Source organism: Rhinolophus ferrumequinum, chromosome 10 (assembly GCF_004115265.2).
Source record: "Rhinolophus ferrumequinum isolate MPI-CBG mRhiFer1 chromosome 10, mRhiFer1_v1.p, whole genome shotgun sequence".
NCBI classification, from domain to species: Eukaryota; Metazoa; Chordata; class Mammalia; order Chiroptera; family Rhinolophidae; genus Rhinolophus; species Rhinolophus ferrumequinum.
Genome location: NC_046293.1, coordinates 9,019,655 through 9,038,779, shown reverse-complemented (window position 1 = coordinate 9,038,779; position 19,125 = coordinate 9,019,655). Strand labels below are relative to the sequence as shown.

General features: G+C 51.4%; 2 protein-coding genes across 4 annotated transcripts; one reads left to right on the top strand and one right to left on the bottom strand.

Moving 5' to 3' along the window:
- Positions 1 to 917: 917 nt before the first annotated feature.
- On the bottom strand, positions 918 to 7,584 carry C10H22orf23 (chromosome 10 C22orf23 homolog). 2 transcript variants are annotated; one of them, XM_033117119.1, is made up of 7 exons: positions 7,432 to 7,584; positions 6,947 to 7,058; positions 6,093 to 6,155; positions 2,825 to 3,007; positions 2,036 to 2,167; positions 1,717 to 1,817; positions 918 to 1,534 (listed from the first exon to the last, which is right to left on the bottom strand). In XM_033117119.1, the coding sequence occupies exons 2-7, from the start codon at positions 7,047 to 7,049 to the stop codon at positions 1,463 to 1,465; spliced, it is 654 nt and encodes a 217-aa protein (XP_032973010.1). In that variant the 5' UTR covers positions 7,050 to 7,058; positions 7,432 to 7,584; the 3' UTR covers positions 918 to 1,462. The 2 variants fall into 2 exon arrangements, with proteins under 2 accessions (XP_032973010.1, XP_032973011.1); XM_033117120.1 differs by having other exon boundaries at positions 2,036 to 2,119.
- An 87-nt stretch (positions 7,585 to 7,671) lies between these two features.
- Positions 7,672 to 17,506, top strand: POLR2F (RNA polymerase II, I and III subunit F). 2 transcript variants are annotated; one of them, XM_033117122.1, is made up of 5 exons: positions 7,672 to 7,795; positions 9,301 to 9,370; positions 12,532 to 12,662; positions 16,787 to 16,858; positions 17,328 to 17,506. In XM_033117122.1, the coding sequence occupies exons 1-5, from the start codon at positions 7,776 to 7,778 to the stop codon at positions 17,416 to 17,418; spliced, it is 384 nt and encodes a 127-aa protein (XP_032973013.1). In that variant the 5' UTR covers positions 7,672 to 7,775; the 3' UTR covers positions 17,419 to 17,506. The 2 variants fall into 2 exon arrangements, with proteins under 2 accessions (XP_032973013.1, XP_032973014.1); XM_033117123.1 differs by having other exon boundaries at positions 17,254 to 17,395.
- Positions 17,507 to 19,125: the final 1,619 nt, after the last annotated feature.

Genomic DNA, 19,125 nt, shown 5'->3' with positions numbered 1-19,125 from the left:
CTGATCTGAATAGAAGTCAACGGTAGGCTGAATTTATCCTGGGATGCTCCAGTCTGCAGCCTTTGAGCCATGTAGTGGGGTCTTCCAGGTGGAGGACAGCTGTCCTTATCACGTATCCTCCGCCCTCAGGTCTGGAGCGTGTGAGGACACAGGCTTCCCGTGGAATGTTTTGGGGCTAGCCCTTGATCTGGCCCTCTCCGCTTACCTGTTTGAGGCTGCAGGCAGTGTTTATCCTGCAAACCAGAACTTAGGTCACGTGGCCTGTAGGATTATATGAATCCCTCCAGGAGGGAGCGTTGGCTGACATTTCCAAAATATTTTGACGTATGGGGATAGGAAAAATGACAAGAGTACTGGAGAACACCGGGCTCGTGGTTATCAGAAGGTCTGGGGACTGCCATGTGCTGTGTGCCAGGCCCAGGGGCTGCTCTTGTGGGCACATGTCTCCGCAGCAGCTCTTTGAGGCCAGGCCTCCCAGGAGAGCAATCAGCGCTGAGGCTGGGGGGTTGCCCAAGGTCATGGAGCACAGGCTGGCACCGGAACGCCAAAGCCAGGGCTCTCGGATTCCTCCCGCCCCTTTGGGTTTCTTCGCATGGGCTCTGGGTTTAGTGGAAAGACATAAAGCTAACTTAATCCTGAGTAGGCTACTTGCTAGTGAAATGACCTTGGTTCCAGTATCTCGGTGAGCCTTAGTTTTCACACAGGGATAATGAACCACTGCACGGGTTTATTAAGAGAATTAACTGAGAGTGAAATTCAGCACCTACCACAGTGCCCGGCCATGGGGTGCTCAAGAAGCGTCGGTTCCCATTTCCACCTGAAATATGCAAACAGCTAGAAACCATCTGTCCTTGAACAATTCTAACTCCTTGAACAAATCAGCCTTATCCCTCTGAAAACAAAACGGTGTAATGACCTACATTAAATATGTTTTATTAGCCAATTAATCATAGCAGTTAAACATTCACCTAAGGCTGTAAGAACTCAAATAAGTAGGTCCTAGACAGGTGGGAAGACAGGAATCATACTCTTTCCTAAGTTCTGAAAGCTCCGTGTGGGGACATGGTGGGTGGAGATGGTGGAAGGAGGGCCCATTGGATACTCGTAGGTAGTCGCCCAAGATGGTGAGACTCGGACCTGCTTTCATGGCATCTGGGCCTCTTTCCCTGAGAAAAGACTCGAAGTCACGCGTATGTGAATCTGTGACCGTGGGTCTCTGAGGCGCAGCTGACCCAGGATCCCTGGACAGTCTTGAGAACGGGCTCATTCTCTGATGTGGTCCATTTTCTAGGGTGCTGTATATGCCCGGGGTGCCTGAGGCCAGGGCAGTGTTGTAGGACCATTTGATGCGGAGGACGGCCAGGAGGGGTGGGCTGACCTGGGGATGACCCTGCCTGGCAATCAATGGGGTGGGCTCCAGTGGTCCAGGTTCAGCTGCTCTGCCCCCATCTCTGGAGACAGACTAAGTGGTGGCAAGTGCCTGCCTAAGTTGCTCAGTCCTCTTCTGGTCAATGTCCTCCATTTCCCATAGTTTCTGCAAGGGTATCAGGGAAAGCTGGGTATCAGGTTAGGAAGTTGGGGAGCCAACATGGGTGTGAGGCTAGAACTGGACTTCCAACACCTCGGCCACAGCTGACGCTTTATTTCTCCTCACGTCTCGTACTCCATAATCCTGATGGACGCGTCCCCTCCCACTTCCCTGTCGGCTTCTCCTACCTGGGAGATTTCAGCGAGGATCATCCCTCGGTACTGTCTGCCCTGTCCCAGGGCCTCCATGTCAGCCAGGAATTCTTTCCTCTCCTGGATTTCCTTCACCACTGGACAGGAAGAAGGGTCATCAGTGGACAGGGCTTAGGGCCTTTCAGGCTCCGGGGAGGTGTGGCGGGGGCTGGGCTTGCCTCTCCTGGGGAGAGGAAGCGGTTCTGTGGTCAGTGTTTCTTACTGGTTGGCTCTCAGGGCTCACCCCTTCCTCTGACTCTGGGTCCCCTCCACACACACACCCCTCCCCTGCATAACTGGCCCATCAGTGGCTTACGTTCTTCAAACCGGTCCAGTTCAGGGGCTGGGTCCTCCTGTCGTACAGGAGGGGGCTTTCTTTTCCGTTCCTTTTTGTCCTTCCCTGTGGCAAAGATATTTTGGAGTCTTTGCTTCTCCTTCTCCAGATCTCCTGTTAAGGCCCAGAAATGGCTTAATTATGGTGTGAAGGGCACCCCCATTCATGGTCTATGTTCCTAATTGGGCATGCTTGCTCCAGGGTGCACCGGAGCCTGTCGTGAAGACAAGAAGGGAAAGGGATTGAGAGAACCAAGAAGAGAGCTTTGTCAGAACCCATACAGCGCTCTGTTGCAGAGCAGGGCTAAGAAGACTCAGTGACCACCATTGTGGCCTGCGTGTAGAGGCTACGTGGAGTGTAGGAGGGTCTGGGCCACGAGTTATGTCAAGTGCCAAGGAGGAAGGGGATGAACTGTTCCATCCAGGCCGGCGTGCAGAAGGGCTCTGGATTTGAGGCACCGAGTGAGCTTGAGGGAGCAGTGGCCATGAGACCTGCCAGCCAGCCATTTATCAGAGATTGGAAGAATCCAATTAACTGTTAAAGAGGGTTCTGAAAAAAATTTTTTAGAAGGACCACCTAACTGGTTTCCCCTGTAGCCCGAACACCCCCAAGCTAACATGTGCCAAGGTTCAAGGGCATTGGGATAAACATCGTGAGAACTTGATTAGATACATGTTCACCTGCCCGGTGGGCAGCTTGTCTCCTTGGACCCCTTACCCCCCTCATGGAGGGAGGTGGGAGAGGGGCTGCGGTTGAGGCCCTCCCACTTACGGGTGGCTTGAGGCTTGAACTGCTCCCGGCTGTAGGCCCCGTTGGCCTGGCACATGCTGGCAGGCCGGAGGTGGGATCGGGCCTCCAGGATGGGAGGCAGGTAGATGGCTGAGGCTGGCTGCCTGGAAGGCAAGACCCTCTGGCTGGATGTTGGGCTGCACTGTAGGGGCAGAGTGTCTCCTCCTGGGGAAGGAAGGGTTGGCATCGGGGAATCCACTTGGCTTTTTTTTTTAATTTATAAAAGTGATACCTGCCTGTTCTAACAAAGCAAGCAGTACAGAAGTCTTTCCTTCTCTCCTCCAACTGCCCCGCGCACACAATGGGCAATTTGGTGGTCTCTGTCCATTCTTTTTGATGCGTATATATATAAACGTTCTAAGATATGTGTGCATATCTAAGATTCGTTTTTCAAACACTGGATGAACAGACTCGTCACTTAACAATTTATCATGGACATCGTTCTAGATCACTCCATTTATATATGACTTATTTTTTATAGCTGTATACTGGTCCTCAGAATGGCTGCCTTCTTTATCCAACTAGTGTCCTAGTTTCAGAGATTCAGGCTGTTTCTGTTTCTTTTTACTACTTCAAACAATGCTGCAATAAACATTCTTGTACATCAAGCCTTCATCCTGGTGCTTTTATTTCGATAAAAAGATTCTTAAAACTGGCTTGGTCCATGGCCGGGAGGGGTGGTTTGGAAGGTGATAGACACCAGTCTGTCCTGCTGTCCCTGCCAGACCTGGGCTTCTCCTCCAGGCCAGCCAAGTGTGTCAGCCCCTCTCTGTCCATCACCGTAAAGCCCAGCTCCGAGCAGGCCCCACCCACTGTTTGGATCTGGCCCCTACCTTTCCTCCCTTCCCAGCCTTCTGTCACCCACCCAGCGAATACGTAATGAGCGTCCACTCGTTGCCAGGCCCAGGACACTGCGGGTAAAGTGGTAAGACAAAGTCTTGCCCTCATGGTGTCTGCATCTGGGGTGCGGATGGTGATAAAATAAGTACAATATATTAGTATGTTAGGTGGTGACCATACCAAGGTGGAGCATAGAGTGTGTCACAGCAGGATTTACCACTTAAATAGGGTAGTCAGGGAAGGCCTCACGAAGAGGGTAACATTTGAGAAAAGCCCAAAAGTGATGAGGGGCCAGCATTCCAGGCAGAGGGAAGGAGTAGCTACAGCAAAGGCCCTCACGTGGGAATGTGCCTGGCGTGTCTTGAGGAACAGCCAGGAGGCCAGGGTGCCAGGAATGGAGTGAGCAAAGGGGCACATGGTGGGAGTAGAGGTCAGAGGTCATGGGGACCAAGCAAAGTACAGGGCCTTGTAGGCCTCTGGAAAGACTGGCTTTTACTTTGTGTGAGGTCGGGAGCCATCGGAGGGTTTTGCGCAGAGGAGTGACATGATCCCTTTGGTTGCTGTTGAAAATGCCGTGTTGGGGGCCAAGGGCAGAGGCCGTCAGAGTCAGGACGTGGTTTGAACGTCAAGTGGACAGGATTGCTGATGGGTCAGCTGGGGGGTCTGGGAGGAAGAGGCGTCAAGGATGACTGAGGTGTCTGCCCTGAGGAACGGGAAGGACGGTGCTGCCGTTACTTCCCACTGACCTTTCCCTCTCCCATCCTGTACCTGGGGGTCACGCAGCTTTACGTATCTCCCTTTTCTGAAGACATGCTGTGCTTCCTAGAATGTCCCTCCTGCTCCGTCCACTCCCTATTCCTGTCTGTCCAGTGCCAAATGCTACCTCTTCCTCTGGCCCGTTTTCAGCAAATATTTATGGCCCGAGTAATTCTGGGAGTTCCGGTGAAGGAGAGGAATTTATGGCTTGCAACAGAATTTGAACGAAGGCTCAAAACAACAGTAGGATTTGGGTAAGAGAAGTAAAGAGAAGATTCTAGAAGAAAGCAGACTCAACACCAATGCTTGGAGGCAATTTAAAAAAATAAAACTTCTAAGGGGAATAACACTGCCAGGTGAACCAATTACTCATGTTGGCCTAACCACTAATGCAGTCAGTCCTTCAATAAACATTGAGCAGCTTAAAAAAAAAAAAAAAAAAAATTTTGAGCAGCTAAGTGCTGGGGCTACCGTGGTGAACAAGACAGATGGAGTCCTTGGTCTGCTAGTTTTACTTTTAGTGAAATTTCTAGCATAATCTCTTTGTGGTCATGCTACAGGGGACACCAGTTTATTAGTAGATTGCTGAGCGTGGAGACTGAGTTGTGATTCAGATATGTCACGGCACTAGGCAGCCTGAGTTGTACTTTTCCACAATAAGGAAGGACATCTGACTTCTGACCTGGCCGGATGGAGCCTCCCTCCCTCAGCCAGTGCTGAACAGGTGCCAATGTCTGACTCTCTCTTCCCTATGCTTCTGTCATTGATCAAATGCCCTCCTGATAAGCACATTCTTTCTTCAAAGACGGCAACAGCTTTCAGTAGATTCAAGTAAAACTCGGCAGGGTTGGACCTTCTGGTATTCTCTCTCTTAAAGGCAACTTTACAGGTCTGTGTTCTGCTCCATTAAATATTGATTGATTCAGTTACATCTCAGAAAGCAAAGTTGCTTTCAAGATCTTAGAGGGCCCCTGGCTATTGTGCCCACGTACTTCCACTTTTTTGTTTTCCTCAAAAATAAGTAATGTAGGGGTGGCCGGTTAGCTCAGTTGGTTAAAGTGTGATGCTAATAACACCAAGGTTGCCGGTTCGATCCCAGCATAGGCCACTGTGAGCTGTGTCCTCCTTAAAAAACAAAAAAGAAAAAAAAAAAGAAAAGAAGAAAAAAAATGTAATGTGTGGTCAGAGGTGAGCTATGGAAAGGCTCTGCATAATCTTCCTAAGTTGGAATTCTGCCAGTTTTCTTGTTTCTGCTAGCTAAGCTATGAATGAATAAAACGACAAATGAGACACATCCACAGTCCTTTCCTCTGGAGAGCTCCTATGGTATGTGTGTAACAGGGAGGGATAGATTGCAGACAGGACAGTTTTGAGACTATTTTGGCTGGACAGGAAGTCTCGCCTGGGCTGTGATCTCTTGGGAAAGGCAGCTAGAGCAGAACTGCAGGAGACTGGTTGTGGTGCCAGGACCCGTGTCTGGGGGAAGAAACAAAGGCCGCCTCAAGGTCAATCCCCCAGATGCAAGGGTCGGAAATACTACACTCTACTATTTTGGTCTTTTAAAATGATGTCCTCTACCTCTTAATATGGAGGAGCTTGAAAAACGTGGCCCAGAATCCCTCTGCCCAGGAAGCCTCTGTGGACTGCCTCTTACTTTTCATGGTGTCCATGATGTGGCGCTGTTGGAATTTAGTCAGTCTGGATTCCTCCATCATTACTGCAAGATAAAGCACTTTTGTAAAGCCTGCTGAGCCTTCATCTCACCCACTGAAATTTAAAATTGTATCACCTCCTACCCCCGTCCTGCACCTGAATACTCCCTCTCTTCCTCTTCTGTCTTATTTTTTTCTGTAGCACTCATCACCATCTAAGTTCTACACATTTTACTTATTATTACTTGTCACCCTCCTGCTAGGATATCAGCTCCATGAGAGCCAGAAGTTTTGCTGGTTTGTTTTTGTTTTTGTTTTTAATGCTGTATCCATAGCATCTAGAACAATGTCTAAAGCCCATAGTGGGCTTTTAAAATTTTTTTTGTTGTGTGAGTGAATAAATGAATGAATGACCAAGCATTAACCATGTGCCAGGGGCTGAAGCTGTAATGGTGAGCCAAAAAAGGAACAATCCCAGCCCTATTGGATTTCACTGGCTAGAGGGGTAGGTGGATACTGATCCAATGGGACATACTAAATATTTGACTACAGGTTGCGCTAATTCCAATGAAGAAAAAGGTATTTGGTCACATCGCAGTTGGTTCCACTGTGGTGGTGGGTCCTGGTGGGGGGAGATAAAGCTTCCCAGGGGAAACTGAAAGTGTGATCTAAGGGATGTACAATTGTTAACTACTCTAAAATTCTTGGTTCTTTGACTTTTGGCCACTTGCAAGTTGTAGGACCTGAATCTTTCTGTAAAATGAAAATAGCAATTGCTGAGCCACAGGTCAAAAGGGGAGACCCGAGTTACGGAGGGTAACTGCTACCACCCCTCTTTTCCTTTAAGCGCACTGACCTCTCAGGAGCTCACAGGTCCCAGGGGTATAAGTGGCCTGCTTGGGGCAGCTCCAGAACCCCGTTCCTTTGGTCACTGCCTCCATCTTCTCCTGGGAAGCCATGGCAGGGCCCTAAGGAGGGAAAACACACAATGACATACCCCCTGTCTCTACTCCTGCACCCCGCCCTTCCAACACCACCGAAGTCTGGGAGCGAGGTCCGGCTGCAGGAGAATCGTGTTGCCGCGTGTCACTATTGCGAGTGCCCTCCTCTCCCACCCGAAACAGACAGACCGACACACACACACACACACACACACACACACACACACACGAACGGAGACCTCATCTTGACCTGCTGCTTGTGGCAGGGAAGGCCTTTGGGGAGGAAGAGGGCCTTTAGATAGCTGTTGGAATTTAGTCAGGTTGGATTCTTTCATCATCACTGCAAGATAAAACCCTGCTATGAAGCCTCTAGGATGTTACCCCAAAATTGAAACCTCACCCTAAAGTAAGACGCCGGCTGGGTGCACCCCTCCTCACAGAGAGCGGTGGCTGGGCTCCGGAGCCCAAAAGCACGGCTCTACCGCGGCATCGCGCGGGGACCCGGCAGAAACACTGAGATCGCTGTGTCTAGAGCCGGCAGCGGGACGCTCTGGCTACCATGGTAACGAGCATGCATCTCGTCGCATGCGCACATTTACTCAGTCCTGCCTACCGGAAGTGATTGCTTCTGGTTCACGGCGCAGGCGCAGAGGACGCGTGTCGCGGGGCTGGTGGGAGGCACGCTGTTCGCGGATCTCCGTGCGGGTCTGGGGCGCAGAGCCGAGTCGCGGCTGCGTCGGCGTCATGTCAGACAATGAGGACAAGTGAGTGCGGGAGCCAAGTGGCCTTTGCGGAGCCTCGGAAGGGGTGGGTGAAGCGGGAGTTTGAGTCCAAGGAGGCTGACGAGCCAGGCGTGGAGGGACCGTATCCGAGGGGACTGGGGCTGCTGAAGGGGCCCGCGGAGCCGGAGAAGGGAAGGGCGCGGAACCAAGAGCGTAGCCAGGGACTGGACACAAAAGGCACAGGCTCGAGGGGGCAGAGAGGATCAGTGGAAAAGGTGTCTTTCAGAAAACTTCCACTGCGCCAGGTTCCGGGTCCTGTATTGGGAATATTGCGCTGTGTTAGACGTAGCCCTTCCTCTCCAGGTGCTCCCTTCTAGAAGAGGGGACAGATAACGTAGGATCGTGTGAGATGAGGCAGTAAAAGTACGTAGTACAGCGGGTCCTCGAATACCGTTTTCTAACGTTGATGAGATGCGGTAGGATCCCACCTGTTGCTATCAGTTAGTCGATGGTAAAATTGGTTGCGTCGTGCATCGTTTTGCTTAAAGTCGCAGAACCTATCGTGGGCATTGAATGAGGACTTACTGTGTAGAAGTACTCCAGAGGAGTGGTGCGACAGGTGGGAAAGGTCTGGGCAGGTTGCAGTCGTCTGGCGAGAGAAGGTAGTGTGTTAGTAGTAGAGGTAGTGAGAAGTGGTTTTGAATTCTGAGTTCATTTTGAAGCTGGCGCCAAAAAGATTTCCCGATGTGTGGGGTGGGAGCAGAGGTCTGTTCTGAAGATTAAAATAGGGGAGTGGTCCGCATAAGTATATTAGTCAAAACTGAGAAACAGGTGACATCATCAGGGGGTGTCAGTAGAGAAGGGGAGGTGACTGAGCGTTAGAGCGTTCCAACAGGGACTCCTTGGGGTTGGAGAAGAAGAGACACGAGCAAAGGACACTGAGAAGGAGCAGCCAGTGAGGTGGGGGAAATACCAAGAGAGGGAGGTGTCCTTGCAGTCGAGTGAGGAGGGTGTACTGAGCGAGAGTGGGCTAACGTGCCACTGAAAAGTCAAGCTAAACGAGAACAAGAAGAGTCCATTGGTTGGCAACATGGAAATCATTCACAGACTTGAAAGAAGGAGTGGTTTTGATGGAGCCGTGGAGATGGAGGTCTTCTTGGAGTGAAATTGTGACAGAACGGAAAGAGAAGAATTGGAAACAGTGATGATGGACAACTCTTCCATGATTTTTGTTCCCAAGCAGAGCATGGAAATAAGGCTCTGGGGGGAGAGAGGTTTTGTTTTTTTTTTAAGATGGGGAAAATGTTTGTGCTGATGAGAATGATGCAGCGTAGAGAGAGAAAAGAGACAGTGATGAAGAATGTGTCCTAGCCAATTTTGGGGGTTGATGGGGGTGAATTCGAAGGAGTAAAATGGAACAGAAGTTTGATTCACTCATTAAGTAGATGTTTGTGGAGCACCTCCTAACTGTTGGCTGAGACACTCTCTGCCCTTTTGGATTCCAGTAAGTGGTGCTCTGACTAATTGGCCTCTTTCTTCTTGTCCAGTTTTGACGGCGATGACTTTGATGACGTGGAAGAGGATGAAGGGCTAGATGACTTGGAGAACGCCGAGGAGGTCAGTGTGTAGTCTCAGTCTCCCTCCTGCAGCCCAGGCTGTCAAACAGGCTGCCCAGTGATCATTGCCTGAATGCATCTGCCTCCTGTTTGTGACCAAAGGCCCTGCCCCAGCCACCCCCCATTAGAGTGGGCAGAGTTCCAGTCCTGGGTAGCGCAACAGCCCCAGAGGGTGGGCCTGCAGGCTTTTGTCCACTTGGACCACAGTCCGTGGTTTCTGAGGCAGTTAGTTCACTGATGGGTGAGATGTCACATTTATTCATTCAGCGACTGTGTGTTGATTGTTTATTATGTGCCAGGTGCTCTGCAGCGTGGGGCTGCATAGGAGCAAGGGGGAGAGTGACCTTGAATAAAGCTGGCGAGGTAAGGGCCCAGATCAGGCAAGATTTTGTAGACTGTAGGTTGAAGGAAGCCACTGACAAGTTTTGAACCAGGGAGTGGCATGATGTAAAGTTGACACTTTAGAAAGAGCATGCTGACCTCAGGAGCGAAGCAGGGAGGAGCAAGTATGAGAGAGAGACATTAATTAGGGGACTGTCACAGACCGCCAGGTGGGAGACCTGCAGCTTGAACTTGTGCATTGCTAGGGCCATTGATAAGGAAACAGATGGAAGAGATATTTTGATGGATTGGATTTGGGGCTGAGAAAGTGGGAGATGACAAACATGACCGCTAGGTTTCTGGATTCAGCAACTAGATGGGTGGGTTACTAGCTTCATGAATAAAATAGGGCTTTCTGTCTTGGGTGACTGATGGAAGAAGAAGTGCTTTATGTCTCCTGGAGAGTGATCCCTCGACTTTTTTAGTCCCGTTTGGCTTAGAAGCCAAAGCCCCTCTTTTTGAATTTTCTCTCTTCAGGACACTCTCGAGTACCCGTATTCACTGTGTCAGAAACCTCTTTCTCCATCCTTCCGGTCTCCTTCCATTCCTGTCCCGTCAATTCTGGCTCCTTCATTTAGTTCAGCCCTGTTCCATTTCTTCATTCCTAGTGCACCAGCCTGGTTTAGATCTTTATTCCTTTACAACCACATTACTGCAGAAATTGTGTTCCTGGTTTTCCTGCCTTCCGTCTGCTCTGATTGTCTTTCTGCTGCCAGAGTCATCTCTCTTACCTGCCTGCATGATACCCTCGGTCTTCCTAAATGGTCTCTCTGCTTCTGCCGTTGCCCTCTACAAAATATTCTCAACAGAGTATCCAGAGTGATCCTTTCAAATCTTAAGTTAACTGATGTCTCCGATTTAGAACCCTCATCTGGTGGCTTCCCATCTCATTCAAAGGAATTGCCAAAAAGACGTACAAAGTTCTCCATGATCTGGCCACCTGCTCCCTCTGTGATCTTATCTCTTCTTGCTGTCCTTGGCCTGCCAGGCACACCTCTGCTCAAGACTTCTGATCATGCTGTTTCCTCTTCCAGGAACACTTTTCCCCGAGAAGCGCACATGACCTGCTCCTCACTCCCCTCAGGGCTTTGTCCAACTGTCATATCAAGGAGGCCTTCTGTGACCATCTTATTCATATTTAAAATGGCAGCTTTCTCCCCCTCCTCCCGCACTACCTCCTTGGCACTCCCTGTCTTGTTTCTCTATTGTTATACACATTTTACTTATTTTATTTATTGTTTATCTCTTCTCACTATAGTATAAGCTCTGTAGGGGAAGAATTTTATCTTACTGCTCTATGCCAAGCACTTGGAACACTACTTGACATACAGTAAGCACTCAATAAATATTTGTTGACTTAATTTTTTTTTTTAAATTGCGGAATATATTGGGGAACATTGTGTTTCTCCAGGGCCCATCAGCTCCAAGTCGTTGTCCCTCAATCTAGCCGTGGAGGGCGCAGCTCAGCTTCAAGTCCAGTTCCCATTTTCAATCTTTAGTTGCAGAGGGCACAGCCCACCATCCCATGTGGGGATTGAACCGGCAACCTTGTTGTTGAGAGCTCGTGGTCCAACCAACTGAGCCACCCCACCGTCCTGTTGACTTAATTCTTTATTGTAATATTTATTCTCCTGCCTGTGACCCTATATGCACCTTTGCTCTGTTCATACTCCATAATTAGTTGTCCAAACCTAGTACATTACCTCCTCTGTGCCTTTGCACATTCAATTCAGCCTGCCTGGAATGCCCTTCCCTTCCTCATGGGCTTGGGAACTCCTACTAATCCTAGACAAGCTCAAGTCTCATCTTTGGACTGTCTTCCTAACCCACCGTGTGAGTTAGATGCCCCCCACCTTGTTAAGTTTGTTGCACACTTGCATTCCTTCAAAGCACCTGCTGTTCTGTTTATTCTTGTCTCCTGCCCAGACCATGAATTCTTTCTTTGAGAGCAAAAGCTCTTAGCTTTGTCTCAGCATCTATTATGATGTTTGGCACATGACAGATGCCTGATAAGTAATTGTTAAATATATGAACACACACACACACACACACACACACGGTACCAAAAAAAATGTATACACATTTTAAGAAAGGAAAACTATTAAAATTGTAATACGCAACATATACTGATAACAAAAGATGAATACAAGTCACGTTTGACTTCTGCAATTACAAGAGGTGCTCAAAGTGGTTCCCATCAGTGTCCAGACACTTCTGATTACGGCAAACTACTTCTTGAGCAACGTTGACCAAAGTGTCCATGTGTATATATTTTTGGCACCCCCGGTGTATATATGAACGATACATATAGTATGTTCCTGCCTTCACGCTGACTTTTTAGCCACTTGACCCATTGACTCAGTTACCCTAGCTGAAGATGGGGTGCTTATTCCTCGTTTCCTGCTTAGGGTGATTGTTGTCTGTGCTCAGGACGTCTTTGTATGGAGTCAGCGTTCTGGGCCCATCTGCTTCCTTCTTCTGGGGGAGGCAGCTGGCTTTGTCATCCTGGTCATGATTCCTCTCTTTTACTAGGTCTGAGACTTTGGCCGAGTTAAGTAACTCTCCAGGCCTCTGAAATGGGCACGGTAATCCCTACTCATAAGGTTATTGTGAGAATTAAATGAGGTGTCAGTAAGGCAGCTGCAGGGTGGCTGGCATATGCTCCGCAGTAATAGTGGTTGTAGTCCTGGTCTCGTCCCCCTTCCCTCCCCTCCCTCTCACCCTCCCCCTTCCCCTCAGTAACACACCTGAGAGTTTCCCTCTTTCTGCCTTGGTGTCCAGGAGGGCCAGGAGAATGTGGAGATCCTCCCCTCTGGAGAGCGACCGCAGGCCAACCAGAAACGAATCACTACACCGTACATGACCAAGTACGAGCGAGCGCGCGTGCTGGGCACGCGAGCCCTCCAGATCGCGTGAGTGTCCCCTTCACTGTCTTTCCCATCAGTCAGGCTACAGTGAGCCTCCAAACTGTCGACGTGGCCCAGCCTGGCCCCTGAAAGCAGACTCCCTGCTTTCACGTGCTAAATAAGGTGGGGGTGGGGGGGAATGCGGTCCCTGTGTGCCAGGCACGGTGCTAGACCCCTGCCCTCAAGGAGTCTGATCCAACAGGAGAAATAGGCTATGAGCATCTGAGAAGTCAAATAACAGCACCGTAGAAGAGTAACAATAAAAATACAGAACTCGATGATGGCCTGTCAGGTTACGAAGCAAAAACGTGTGGATTCAGGGAGCCTAGACCATTGTGGGCCAGTCAGTTGGGGGCGCTGCGGCAGTAATGCCCGGCTTAATGTGGTCCTTGACTCAAGGTCGACGACGGCCAGCCCAGAGGAGTGGGAGAGCCCTCCCTCCACGTAGAAGCCACGCCAGAGGTGTGAAAACACAGAGTAGTGATGGGTTGGATTCTGGGCACCTGAAATGAGCAACCTTTCCTTTCCCTCCCGAGTTTAGAACCAGGTGAAGGAGAACGAGATTGAGGAGCTAGCCGGTAGACAGGCGGAGATCCGAGTGTGCGCCGAGGGCGTGGTCAGGCCTCCAGACGCTGTGTCTGCAGGAGCAAGGCTGCCCGCTAAGTTTGTGGGCCTCGAAAGTGCCCTCTCTGCAGGCAGGTGGCTTTGTGAAAGCGGGGCCTCTCCAAGAGGCTGGGCCTCACATGCTTGCTTCTTCTCCCTGTCAGAGAAGTTACTCCCCCTTCCTGAGGAGGAATAAGTGGGGGGACAGAGAGAAGGCAGGCGTGGTACTGTCGCTCTTGTAGACGGTCTCCGCAGGGAAACACGAGGCCGAGGAAAGGAGCCCAACCCAGACTTCTTATAAGACGGTGTGGGAAATGCTGGGGATCTGGAAGTGGAGGTGCTTCAAGGGGGGACTAGTGGAATATAGGCGAGAAGAAAGCTGGGGCCAGAGGTGTGGACTTTTGTGTGCGGGAGGGGCAGTGAGGCCGAGTCTGTGCGTCCCCCCCTGGTTTTCAGTCAGCTTTGGACGTGCTCTGCAGTCCTGTGGGTGAGGATAACCACCGTGTCCACGTGACAAAGGGTTTGACAGGCGGGCAGCATGGTTCCTCATCGGTTCTGCAGCAGCAGACCTCTTGCCAGCCTGCCCCCCTTGCTGGCCTGGCAGAAGGGAGAGCCTCACGCAGTATGATAATTTTGGTACCCCGGGGTCAGGATCATCTAGGCCTACTCCATCAAGGATGGCAGCCACTAGCTCCATGTGGCCATTTCAATTTCAATTAAGTAACATTAAACAGAAGGAAAAGTTCAGTTGGTTGGGCTCATTAGCCACGTTTCGTGTGCTCAGTAGCCACCCGTGGCCTGTAGTGCGTAGTGTGGAAAGAAGACATTCCCGTCTTGTTGCAAAGCATTCCGCTGTTTGCAGAGCACTCTATGGGTGCTCTAGGGTGCTCTAGTGCTGTCTCTGCTAAAAGTGACCCGGCAGAAAGAATAATTCATCAAGGAGTTTCCAGACAAGTAGACAGATTGTATGTAAGTTCAAGTCTTTCAACATTGAATAAGATACTTGTGCTTGCACCTGTTGGGGATGTGAAGGCGAGTAAAGATACAAAGACACCGTTGTCTTCCTTGGGTGGGCGGGGAGATGGACCCCTTCGCAAATACCCTGAACCCAAGGCACATGGGAGTGGTGCTTGACAAGAGATGCGAAAACGGGGAGAAGGGAGTAATTGCTGGGGTGACTGGGGAAGCCTCACAAGGAAGTTAGAATTCAGGCGGGGACCGGGAAAGGAAGGTGGTTTTGAGGGCATCCCAGGGGCCAGAAACAGAACAAGGAAAGGTCCAGGTGGTGGCAGGTAAGCGTGGCTTGTTGCGGGGGAATGGCAAGACGCTTGGGGCACAAGACTGGCAAGTATGTCCCTGGTGCTTTGAGTGACAAGTTCAGAAGATGGTCATGCATTTGGTGGACAGTGTGGAGCACTGAACAGTTTGGAGGCAGACATTCAGACCACTACCAAGTCCCATTGCCCTGCTTTTCTTTGGGAGCAAGGTACAGTTCCACGTGGTGGGGTCTGTGGTGCTCCTGCTGAATAAGGGCTAGGACACTGTCCAGGGGTTCCTGCCTGCTGGGGGGGGGGGGGGGGGTGGAGAGCCACGGCCGTAGCTTATCCTTAGCGCTAGGCTTGCAGCCTTGTACTCAGATGAACAACCATTTCTTGGGTAGTTTATGGATGACATCTCGCTCCAGTTCCTTAGCACCACCTGGTGGCTGGTGTGGAGCACAGCCACTTCCTAAGGACCGTTGCTGGGTTCATTTGTGGAGGCTTTCGTGCAGACAAATGACCCAAAGGCACACTCGCACACTTTGTACATCGCCTGCACATAGTAGGGTTGGATGAATGAGTGCTCTTGAATTACTCATATCTTGAAGAAAGAAAGGCACCTGCAGATCAGGAAAAGCATTTTGCCATATTCTTTAAAGCTTTAAATTTTGGGGAAATTGAATTATTTATTGAGAGAAGATATAGGGAAAGTTAAACACTTGGTCTCTGCTGTTGGGAAATATTCAGGCTTTTGGGAGTAACACATCAAAATATTCAGCCATAAAATTAGTAAATTATTTGGTGTCAGCTGTGGCTCTCAGACTGGCTGATTGCCACAGTCACCCAGGGAGCTTTGTAAATGCAGGTTCTCAGGCTCCTTCACCAGAGATTCTATTCAGGGGACCTGGGAACCTGAATTTTTTACAAGCTCTCCTCGTAATTCTGATGATTATCAGGTTTGGGATCCATTAGTGTAAACTTGAGCTGGAATCATGAAAGGTGGCTTCCTAGAGGAGGTGGGCCCAGAACTGGTGGCACCCTGCCCATTCGTGCTCAGAGCCTGTGCTGTGGGTCAGGCCTTGTGATGGAGCATGTGGTCCTGGTCTCATGTGGGAAACATCAAACAAGTAGTTGCAGTACCGTGAGGTTGGTGCCAAGAGAAGCATATGTAAATGAGTCAGGGCACTGAGGATCCAGCAAACGATCTCCAAGGTGGAGACACTTGAGCCTCTCTCAGGCCTGTAGGGAGAGGAAGAGCTTGTCAGAGAATGAAAAAGGAAACAACAGTGTCTTTCCAGGGAGCTGTAGGAGTTTGGTGTGGCGGGAACGCAGGATAAATACGGGCAAGTAACATGAGAAGGTGCTAGAAAGGTGAGCAGGGGCCAGACTGAGTTCTGCCTGTTGGCCGTGGGGCATCGTGGAAGGATAGTAAGCAGGTGAGTGCCTGATGCAGGCCCCGTCACGAGGCTGGAAGAGCAGGACTTCTGAGCAGGTGTTGCCAAGAAGGAAAACGGGAGCTGGGCCCTGAGGCCGGGCCTGGGGGTGTTGGGTTAGAGCAATCAGAAGGCGAGCCTTTGCACATGCCCTTTCTTTGTGCTGGAATACTCTGGCATGGCCACCGGGTTCAGGAATCTGCCGTAGGCCCTGGGAAAGGTCCCTGGTAGGGCAGCTGACATGGTGAATGTCATATAGCCTTGTGATGAAAGGTTACACTTGTCCCACTCTCAGAAGCTTTCTAAAGTTTATGGATCTTGAGCTTATAAATGAGTGATGTTCTAGCACAGTGGGCAGGAGCACGCGGGGTTCAACTCTTGGCTCTGCCACTTACTGGCTGTGTGACCTTGGGCTGGTTACTGACCTCTCTGTGACTCAGTTTCCTCATCAGTAAAACAGAAGTAACATTACCTCAAATGAAATAATCTATGTAAAGAGCTGAGAGCAGCATATGGCACTTAGTGAGTCTTGGCTTGTTTGGCAGTAGTGTTTAAACATTGTTGTGTAGGCAAGGCAGGGCTTTTTGTCTTCATGTTCAAATCATGCTGAGAGTTGGAGAGAAATTCAGTGCTTTGGAAGCAAAGCTGAAATCCGGCCTCCTGGCTCCCACCCGTGTACCCTCACGGTCAGTGCCCCTGAACCACCGCCTGTCCGCCTCGAAGGTGAGGACTAGGGTACCCAGCCAGTCCTGTTTGTGACGTGAGCTCCCCGACTTCTGCTGGACCCTTCTCCCTGTGTTTGCAGTCTCCCCAACACCTGTCCCTGTACCCACAGGATGTGCGCACCTGTGATGGTCGAGCTGGAGGGGGAGACAGATCCCTTGCTCATCGCCATGAAAGAGCTCAAGTAAGTCGCCCAGATCACGGTTCGCCGCTCCAGAGCCCTCGGAGGCCTCCTGTGGGTTCTCTGCCCACCCCGATCCCCACTTCCTTGCTGGGGAAGTGTGGTGCTCGTTCCTGTGGATCCTTAGCTCGGTCAGGTGGCAGCCCACCAAGGAGGAGGGCGGGGGTGGTGGGGCCGGCAAAGGGGAGGGCACTGACGAGACGTGCCCGTCTCCTGGCCGGCAGAATTCCTTGTTCCTGCTGCGCTTGCCCTTACCAGTATCCACCCAGTCTTCCTGCCCCTCTGCCCTTCAGCCCTGGGATGGCAGAGCCCTTGCAGACCCACTGCCCCGCACTCAGGGATTACTGTAATTCCTTTCCTCCAGAGTCCACTCATGGTCCCAAGCGGATGCTCCTAAGACTTCTCTTCCCTTGTGTCTGCACACGATCTGTCCCCCAGCCCTCATGTACTTGTGACTTCTCCCCTGCCACAGGGCCCGAAAGATCCCCATCATCATTCGGCGCTACCTGCCAGACGGGAGCTATGAAGACTGGGGGGTAGACGAGCTCATCATCACCGACTGAGCTGCAATCACTTCCCGCCGGTGCCTCATCCCCACTTCTAGTCTCACGTTCTTTATACCTGTAAATAATAAACTGTTCAGCCTTTCCACCCCGCGGCCTCCAGCTACCTGCTCTGCCCACCCACTTCTTCCCTGTTCCTGCCCTGCTGCCTGAGGCTGCACCCATCTACTGGCCTGGTGACTGTCAGCTCTTTAAGAAGCACCAGGGCCCTCACTCCCTGTGGGTACCCCGTATCCCTCCCTCCATCTCCCCTTCACCAGAGCAAAGGCTGCTGCAGGGAGACACCTCAGCTGCCTTCCCAGCAGACAGACGAGCCTTTGTGCCCAGGGAGCTGGTTGCCACGGAAACCCCCAATTTCCTTTCCAGTGGGGACTGGCTGCAGGGGCTTCTCCCTTCTCAGGAGTATCACAGCGCAGGTCTCATCAAGCCACCCATTGTTTCCTGAGGACCTGCCTCGAGCCTCTTATCATGGCTCGGATCCCCTTTCAGGAGCAGTGCCCCAGCAGGAAGCTTGGGGACACGGGATGATCTCCCGCCCTCCCCAAGCAGCGTACTGCTGGGCGAGTCAGCAGCCGGAGCGAGGACCAAGCACCTGCCCACCCCGCCCCCTCGGTCCCCATTCCTCAGGCCACTGCCCACACACTGTCCTCGTGGCCCACCTCTCTGGTCTGCCCCACCCAGACCCTCTCCTTTCTGCCTCCAGCCTCCAAGGCCTTGACTGGGATGGGTGCTGGGATGATGGTGGGTGTGGAAGCTGGGCTCCGGGGTTCAAGGCGTACCATTCAATCAGGATGAGCTCACCTTGCTCTGCTCAAGTTCTAGTGGGCCCTGTTCTCTTCACCCTGCTTACCCAGCCTGTGGCAAGACCAATCACGTTGGTTCCTCCCTCCCTTGGGGTGTGTTAGTGGTGGGGGGGGGCAGGGATAGGTTATATATTGACACCAACAGAGAGAGAAGGGAAAATTGGCTCCCTGAGTATTCCAGACTTGACCTCCATTCCGCTGCCAGCTCCCCTTCCAGGAAGAGGAGGAGCCAGGCTAGCCTGACCTCTGCAAGAGGCATGGTCCCCAAGGGTGGGTGCACCCTGGACAAGGTGGGAGTGGTGAGCCGTCCCAGGGGCGGGAGGGGTGTTTGCTGCTCTGGAGAAGGGTTAATTCAGGGAGCAGTGGACTTTGCACCCCCTTCCACCCTCCTCCAAGCCCGTGGAATCCTTTAATCAAGTTGGGTGCTGAAATTTCAGCTCTGAAATGCCGCCTTTGTGCTGGCATCCAGGCGGCCGCCCCAGAGTGCGGGGGTCACTTTCTCGGCCCCGTTTCTCTAAATGGTCTCTTTGTTCCTGCTGGGCCGCTCAGTATCAGATGTGATTAAAGGGAGATGGGGTTTGGGTGGGGAGGAGAGAAGGGGCTGGGAGAGGGAGTAGGGGGTTAACCCTTAGGGGATAAGGTGTAGGGGAGATGGAGAAAGGGGGGTTTTGGTCCTTTATCAGGGAGTCAGTCCCTTGCTACTCACCTGGCCAGGCCTGGGCGTCGTCTCTTCAATCCTCTCCAGAAACACCTGGCCCCTTCTCTCCACGTGGAGCCACTGCCTGACTGAGGCCCCAGCACATCCGGAACTTTGGGTCTAAGGCATGATCACAAGGCAGGTCTTCCAGCTTCTCCACGGTTATTTGCCTCTGGGGCCGTTTCCCCGCTTCCCCTCTCTCCAGTG

Bases quoted from the DNA above. Each gene is read 5' to 3' on its own strand.
- C10H22orf23 (XM_033117119.1), bottom strand. From the start codon at position 7,049: ATGGCTTCCCAGGAGAAGATGGAGGCAGTGACCAAAGGAACGGGGTTC. The intron at 3,008-6,092 runs GTAAGAGGCAGT...TTCCTTCCCCAG, and splicing joins CATCATGGACACCATGAAAA to GAGGAGACACTCTGCCCCTA. The intron at 1,818-2,035 runs GTAAGCCACTGA...CTTCCTGTCCAG, and splicing joins ACTGGACCGGTTTGAAGAAC to TGGTGAAGGAAATCCAGGAG.
- POLR2F (XM_033117123.1), top strand. From the start codon at position 7,776: ATGTCAGACAATGAGGACAA. The intron at 9,371-12,531 runs GTCAGTGTGTAG...CTTGGTGTCCAG, and splicing joins ACTTGGAGAACGCCGAGGAG to GAGGGCCAGGAGAATGTGGA. The intron at 16,859-17,253 runs GTAAGTCGCCCA...GATGCTCCTAAG, and splicing joins ATCGCCATGAAAGAGCTCAA to ACTTCTCTTCCCTTGTGTCT.